The sequence below is a fragment of the Centruroides vittatus genome, unplaced genomic scaffold (genome assembly GCF_030686945.1).
Source record: "Centruroides vittatus isolate TY-2023 unplaced genomic scaffold, ASM3068694v2 scaffold_1431, whole genome shotgun sequence".
In the NCBI taxonomy this organism is placed as follows: Eukaryota; Metazoa; Arthropoda; class Arachnida; order Scorpiones; family Buthidae; genus Centruroides; species Centruroides vittatus.
Genome location: NW_027122678.1, coordinates 472,121 through 480,442, shown reverse-complemented (window position 1 = coordinate 480,442; position 8,322 = coordinate 472,121). Strand labels below are relative to the sequence as shown.

At 35.8% G+C, this 8,322-nt stretch overlaps 1 protein-coding gene across 1 annotated transcript; it reads left to right on the top strand.

Annotated features, from left to right (window-relative positions):
* The first annotated feature begins 854 nt into the window (after positions 1–854).
* Positions 855–2,528, top strand: LOC136987004 (piggyBac transposable element-derived protein 4-like). Its single transcript, XM_067284638.1, has one exon. The coding sequence runs from the start codon at positions 855–857 to the stop codon at positions 2,526–2,528; it is 1,674 nt and encodes a 557-aa protein (XP_067140739.1).
* Positions 2,529–8,322: the final 5,794 nt, after the last annotated feature.

Below are 8,322 nucleotides of genomic sequence, written 5' to 3'. Positions count from 1 at the left end.
CGTCTGGCTAACGACAATAATTTTTTAATGATATATCAATATTGATAGATTATCGTGATAAATAGAAGTCAAGTGCAACAAAAGACGTCGAATGTCTTGATATACCTGTAAATATTAAAATAACTTCAGTCAACTTTGGTTAAGACATAAAGGAAGTAGAGAGTAGGCCATTTAAAAGCAGAGCAGTTGATTAGTTATTTCATTAAATTATGATACGTATTGATTTTAAGCAATATTTAAAACGGAGTAATGTTTTTAACAATTCTTATAATCACGCAGTTATCAGCTGCAAATAAATATCGTTACTCTTTTAGCTGAAATTGTATGTGAATCGGGAATGGGTGAGATTTCCCTTAAGGGAGAATATGGACGAAAACCTTTTAAACTGCATAAGTGCCCGTTATTCACGTTAAATTTACTTTGTATTATAAAGATACCCTCTTTTAAACACCTTATATTTTTCCCAATTTCAAACAATTATTTTGATAATTTTTGAATATATTGTTTCCAATACTTTTATTTGTATTTTCGATTTATTTTTGTAATACAATACAGTCCGACATATCCAAACTGGCGATGTCGAATTAATCGATTTCGTACGTATGTAATGTACAGTAAAAAATAAAATTTGGTGTGGCCACGTGTAACGAACATGTAGGGACTGACATTGTACACGTACTTTACTACACATCACTCTTTCTGTGTCGTATACATCAAGTGGTAACACGAAAATTTCATTTGCGTCATCTTGAAGTGTCGGATGTGACGGATTATATAGACACTACTTCCTTTTTCTACTCGTACTTTTTATGCTAACATTTTTTTTAAATTCTAAATTAGGATTTTTCTACAAAATGTCTCAAAGCGAAATGAGTGACTCCGAAATGGAGTATTCAGATCAGATGTCAGATGTCTCTGAATATGACTCCGATCTAAGTAGTTTTGAAGATGAAGACTATGATCCTGAAGATGATGTGGCCTTACCGAGTCTCTCCTCCCCGGCTGCTCCTTCTGACAGTGATGACGAAATGGAAAATGAGGACTACCGGGAAGTTTCCTCACCGGAAAAACCTTACCCTTTTCCTTTCCTTTTCCAAGAGCTATCTGGTCCAAAGCACATGCCACCTCCAGATTCTCCTCCTATCGCATATTTCTATCTTTTTTTCACTAGTACTTTGCTATCTCTTATGGTGGAGGAAACCAACCGCTATGCCCAGCAAGTGATAAATGGCATGGGGAATAATGTACCGTCCAATTTGAAGAACTGGACCAAAGTTTCTGTTCCAGAGATGAAAGGGTTTCTGGCATGTATTTTGAATATGGGTCTCATCAAAAAACCAACTATAGCTTCATACTGGTCCACTTCTTCCTCCCAGTCCACTCCGTGGTTTGGGAAAATGTTTCCTAGAACACGCTTTTATCACTTGCTACGGTTCTTCCATCTCGTCGATAACACCAAGTTTCCTGGCCTTGGAGAATCGGGTTATGATCCCTGTGCCAAATACCAGCCTCTTGTGGATCATGCGAACAGGGTGTTCCGACACCATTACACTCCTCATCAGGAAATATCTGTTGACGAAAGCTTGGTGGGTACCAAAATTAAAACCAGTCGTATGCAGTATTTGCCAGAGAAGAAACATCATCAATGGGGTATCAAATTCTGGATGCTATGCGACTCAGTGTCTAAGTACTGCTTGGGATTTTTCACTTCTAAACGGGCCAGGTCTCAGCAGGAGGAGCACGGCATTTCAGAATTTGGTTTAGGCTATACTGTTGTGCGAAAACTGCTTGAGATTGGTATGTACCCGAACAAAGGGTACCATGTTTTCGTTGACAGATATTTCATGTCGGTGCCCCTTGTTCATCATCTGTATTCTCTACAGACGTACATCACTGGAACTGTTCGGAGGAACGGTAAAATGCTACCCCAACAGTTCAAGAAGAAATTTGCAGCAGGAGAAACATCATATTTCAGATCTGGTCCCATTTTAGCCTGTGGTTTCAGAGAGAATAAATCAGAAAATAATCCTGTCTTTCTATTATCCACATACGCATTGGCGCGCGATATAGAAGTAATTAGAAATGGAAAGGCCGAATTGAAGCCAGAAATAATTCAAAATTATAATGAATATATTTGGGGGGTCGAAATGCCCTATATGATGATATTTGCAGAGTTGGCTGAAAGGAGGACAGTGAAGTATTGGAAGAAAGTAGCTTTCAACATCATAGCCAGGATGATGTTGAATAGCTACATTCTTTACAAAGAGAATTTTGCGGGACCAGAAAAACTGAAATCTCAATTCGCTTATAATGTGGCGGTGATCGAGAGTTTAGCAAAAGATTGGGGGGCTATGAAATCCATTCCTGACGATCCTCGAGGGCCAATGGATCTAAGGAAACTTCCAGAGAAAAAGGAATCCCGTTGTTGTGTGTGTACCAGTCTTGGCTTAAAGAGAAGGTCACGAACGGTGTGCACACGTTGCAACAGAGGGTTACATCCAGAATGTTTCCCGAAGCATAAATGCTAACGACAAAAGGTATGTGCACAGTTCGATATAATCTGATATAATTGTGCATAAAAGAGCTTATATTCATAAATCTTACAGCAAAATGTACAAAACAATATTCTTTTTCTTGTAGATTTGACTTTCGAAAATTTGTACTTGTATTTTTGGTGTATTTATGAAATGTAATTCTGCAGTGATCTTCACTGACATTTGTCGTCATCATAGGAGGTTAGCAGAGAAGAAGGCAAAGAAATTTGGATGCTAGTGGAAATGTTTGATATAATGTGTGATAATTTGGCAACGAATGAGACTATATGCATACATCTTATATGAAAATGTACAGAGAAACGTTCTCCGTCTTGCTAGCTTAGCGCCAAAAACGAATAAAAACTCCGGGAAATTTTTTGTCAAAACATTGTAAATCATCCATTTAATTCTTTTGAAAAAAGAAATTGTTGTACAGTACATACAATTGAAAAATATTGTTATATCTAAATAATACTTGTAATTGTAAATAAATTTCTAAAATACTAAAAGAAAGTAAATATTAAAAATTAAATCAGAAAAAAGAATTAATGACAATTTAGGAATAAAATTAGATGCAGGGTGGTACTAATGATGTAATAATGTGTGACGCTTGAAGTGTATGAATATACAAATTAGCAGTAGAGCTCGAGCTGTAGTAGTGCGTAATATTAGTCCGGTGTTTCTGTTGTGTAGTGAGTTGTTTCAGCTAGTTCAACTGAAGGTTTTATTGTGAGTATATATCCATTACTTTACATTTATAATATTTTAATTATAAAGATAGTAATTTTTGGCAAACTGCATTTAGTGTTCTCAAGGCTAATAAAACTGATGATCTATATCTGTGAGAATTGTGAATTTGTCATATTTACAATGGCCTTTTAATGTATTTTTATATAATTTATATTTATGTATGAACACCAACTGAAGGATGTATTGAGTCCGAAATACATTTTGAGTGTTCTGAAGGGAGGTCATTTGTAGTATCTCGAATGGGGTCGACTTAATTAATTATTTTTCTCGTTACTAGAATCGGGAGGAATGGCAGTGACTCCACGCCAAGTAAAAAGTCACCAACTGACTATCTATACAGAAATCCATTGCAGATTTTCGGGGGGTCAATCTCCACCCCTCAATTGCGTAAAGTAATTTTGAATATCTCGTTTGAAAGTTGATTCGATTGTTTTGTATTTGTGTAAAATTACTAAATTGCGTATAGTTCAATACGCCATTTAGTAAAATCGTAAAAAGTTTAAGCAGGGCAATCCGTAACTTTTGATTTAGGTTTCCGGTGCAGGTGCATCGTTGGCGAGCGCTGCCAAAAGACGATTTGACAGCGCGAATATACCTCGCGGCCGCTCCTAAAAGCTGAGGCGGCAATTATCATATAAGACAATTGTCTGATAATTGCTGGGGAGTTCAACGCGAGTCTGATAAATGGTCTGTGACTTATCTAAGCAATAATATACAAGATGAATTAATAGATTTGATGTAAGTCATATTGAACAGCTCTCATTAACAATTAGAGTTGTCGTTTTTAACTCCATCCAAAATAAATATGAAATTGAAGAATTCTTTATTGGTATTTTTGAAGCTAGTGATTCAACCAGAAAGGTTTTGACAGACTTATTCGGACACATTTGGAAAAGTGAGGTTATGAGTTAAAGTGGCTTAGAGGACAATGGAGCTAGTATGAAAGGATGTACAAAATAAAATACTTGAAAAATATAAAAGGGCGTTTTATGTGCCTTGCGCATGTCATTCTTTAAACCTAGTTGTGAATGATGCAGCATGGTCTTCTACAGAAACAACTTAGTTTTCCTATTGTACAAGAACATCACACTTTTTCTGGTTCTACAAAGAGTTGGGAAGTGCTAAAAAATATGTTTCACAATTAACTCAAACCCATTGATTGCTACTGTGAGGACCCAGACGAGGTCCGAAATCGCAAAAATTCAGAATTCTGTTGTGAAAAAATAACGATAAATTATATGAGAGAGAGAGAAAAAAAACTCTTGATCAAAACAACGAGTCTCGGAATGACGTCAACGCGTGTTAAATGACCTGTTAATGTTCAGTCCAAAGGTAGAACTCTGACACGCGCTCATAAAGAGGTATAAGTTTGACACAAGTATTCAAAGAAAAAAATTGAACTTAGGAAAACAATTTCAGAAAAGGGGAAAAATTGAAGAGATGGGAAAATGTCGCGTGATCGTTAGAATTCCAAAATGACATCAATTGCAAACAACGGATTAAATTATGAGTGCAGGTATTGTGGTTCTATCAACAATCTTGGAGCATAGTCGACAAAGGGTGTCAGATAGACACCTCGAATCGGACCTTTCCCGCGACCCGACATGGTCTCGTTTTGCGCTCGAAAACAAAGTGGTGACCAATCGGGAAACGGAGAAAGGGACGAGGGACCAATCCGCAAGGTGGATAGTACACGAGAAAAACGTACAAAAACTGGGACTTTAAGGTCAAGAGGAGTTTTTTCCGGAAGGACTGACATGCCTCTTGTGGATTAAGACAGTGTGTGTAGTGTCGTCACTCGGAACTTTAAGTGTGTCACCGTCCGTCGCCATCGTCTAACGGTCCTTCTCGTCCGCCGGGACTGGATAGATCGACCAACCGAACTCGTGCACGTTACTGAAGATCGCTGAGATTTGGAACAATCAAACCGATGTAAGCATGAATTCGTCCAAATAAACGGTTTTCCGCATGTAAACACTTGTCATCATTTGCCTCCTTCGCAACCGCCCACATACACGGGTTCCCTTAAGCTCATCCTGACGCGGGATATTTAAGCCCAGTCTACACCAGTCCAAATCTTACACTGGTGTCAGTGACGCGGGATTAATTGTATCCCCCTTTAAAGTCGGCGAATATTACACTACTAGGTGATCAAGCAGAGTAGATGCGTTAAAACCTTTACGATTTCAACTTTGCGAAATCTATTCCAAATAACGGAAGACGTCAACAGAGATGTAGAAACTGAAGTTAAAGCAAGAAGGTTAGCAAAAAATATTAAAAATTACAAGTCTATATGCAGTGATATTTTATTTGAAATAAATTCAATCTCGAAGCAAAGCTATTGTCAGATTGTGTAAGGATGTTATCAGATATCATAGAACAAGTCAAAAGTTATAGACAATCCGGATATGATCGGATGAAAATTGCTGCTAATGAGATCGCAGAGAATCTTGAATGCAATACAGAATTTCCTGCCGAAACTGAAGTTAGAGCCAGAAGGAAAAAGCGTCCATATCATGTGCCAAAATAACTTAAATACTTTGTATCCGAATACTGTTGTAGCTTAGAATTTTATTAACATTATCATTTTGAATGAAAATCATTCGTTTCGATGCAATCTTATCCTTATAAGCATGAAATTAAGCCATAAAAATTAAATAGTCTTAAAGGTAGCCCTCGTGAACTTTAACCTATCGATCCGGAAGTATCGCCAGCACCTCTCTGATAACGAAAGGGGGCTTAAGTTTAAAATTTCATCTTTCTAGACGCACTAGTCTCTTCTCTAAAACCGTCTGCAGTGCCGGATGAAAAACCTACAGCATTTTGCATTCTTCAATTGTTTATATTTCGGCAACCCCTTTATAGCGAAATATGAAATTTTTCACATTACCTAATAAAACAATTATCTTTTGAACGAGATATTCGGAATTACTTTAAGTGTTTGGGGTGCGTAGAGATTGACCCCCGAAAATTTGCAATAGATTCCCGTATATATAGTCAATCGTTTACTTGGTCTGGAGTCACTGCCATTACTCCCGATTCTAATAACGATAAAAATAATTAAATCCGACCATACAAACGCTAACACTATAATACTTAAAAGTATGAATTTAGAATAAAATATCATAACAGATGGCGCAACACGCAGTTTTAAATGTTACCGGGAAAGTTAAGCAACTCGTAACTGGATTTTTTTTTAAATGTGACTATTTTTTGTTTCAAAAATATGATAAACAAAGGGAAATAATGCTTATAAAATGAAAGTTTTTACTGTAGTTTGCAAGCAAAATTTGTAAATTGATAAAGAAACAATGAATATTTCATTTTGATTCAAGCCGACATGAAAACTTATCAGTAAATAAAGTTGAACAGAGTTTTGAAATAAAAACAGATTTTTCTTTTTTGTTTCATTAAGTTAAAACTGTAAAAATTGAAAATATAGTTCCATAGGTTATTGCCATAATATTTTTCCATTGAAAATATTTCCTAGAACTGCTTTGATTTCCTCTGATCCTTGTTTACAACATTGGATATCCTGCACCTCTGCATTGCAAACCTTTTCAAAGCAAATTTTTCTAATATGAGCACGCTTTGGTAGCTTCAACATTTGGTACCGCTTGCAAGTAGTCAGTTAATTGTTTAAAATAAAAAAACAAGAGAAAACTTCAGTTTTGGATGAAATTTTACAAAAACAACTGAAGTACAGTCTCAAGATGAGTTTTATTTTGTAGAAGATACTTTAAACAAAACAATATTGATTTTAACTATTCATTATATATAAATAATAGCACTAATACAGTTTGCGGACAACCTGACTTCACTTACAAAATACTTTATTACTGAAATCACAACTGAAAATCTGATCAGAAATGAAATGTTCAAGATATTTTCAACTTTTCTTTCAGGTCAGTTGTATTTTCAGGCAATTTGAAAGTCTATGCCTTAGAGATTTTAGCACATCACATTTTATATACAGTATATATATGTATATGTTTATCTAAACAGTTTAAAGCACAGTTCACTGATGAAATCACAACTATCAATAAAAAGTTCAAAAGAAATGATCCCTGCTCATTCCAAAGTCCATTTGAGAATCTTTCTCTCACATCTAAGAAATGTGGATTTCGGATATTATAGATCTGTGGCTTTCATCCTGGACTAATTATATCCTTTCATCCATTCTAATCAGCTTGGGGATTGTAGAAGATTGTAACGTTCATCTCAAAGTTTTTTCTTGGCTTCGGCGAGGCCAAGAAAAAACTTTGAGATCTGCAAATAAAATCAAAGATTAAACATCGTGTAAAGCAAGAATTGAACTAAATGTGCAGTCTACCAGAATTGCACTTACCCAAAGTAAATCTTCGAGTGTCCAAAGATCCTTGTCTATCTGGATTCATTCTTGAAATCGCCAAAGTACGAGTTCTTTCTTCAGCAGTTTCTTTAATTCTTGAAGCAGTCCTCTGATAAAATGACATTAGTAAAGTTTGTTTACAGTCGAATTTAGGTATCTTCTGTCCACATTTTGGCTTTCGTCGTCTTTACTTCGTGTAAGTCATTCTCAGTCTAAATATAGAATGATTTCGATAAATTTTACGTTTCATTCAGTCAATACGTTGGAAATGCTCTGATGATTCTAAGTGGTGTTAGCTTCTGGATCTTTTGAATGCTGAGCTTTTCCAAGGCACAAATATACAAAATACACACAAGTACTTTCGATAGTAGTTATTTTTGTCATAATAAAGCTGCTCGTGCTAGATCATCGTTATATATCGTGATACTATTAAGAGAGAAAACTCGGAACATTCCTGATCACTACTTAAGTGATTACACGGTTGCATACAGTTAATGAGCGTAGATTCTTACAAAAAAATCACACATTGATTTTTGACTATTTGAGAAGTTGCGTGTTGGCCCAAAGAGGATCATAATTGGATGTTAATGCTAGTTTGGATAGCTCAGTCCTGTCTTATATTCCTTTTGGTGTTGTTTAAGAATGGACCATGGTCCTGATAACTCCTAGACCAAAAATTATAATATT

Bases quoted from the DNA above. Each gene is read 5' to 3' on its own strand.
- LOC136987004 (XM_067284638.1), top strand. From the start codon at position 855: ATGTCTCAAAGCGAAATGAGTGACTCCGAAATGGAGTATTCAGATCAG.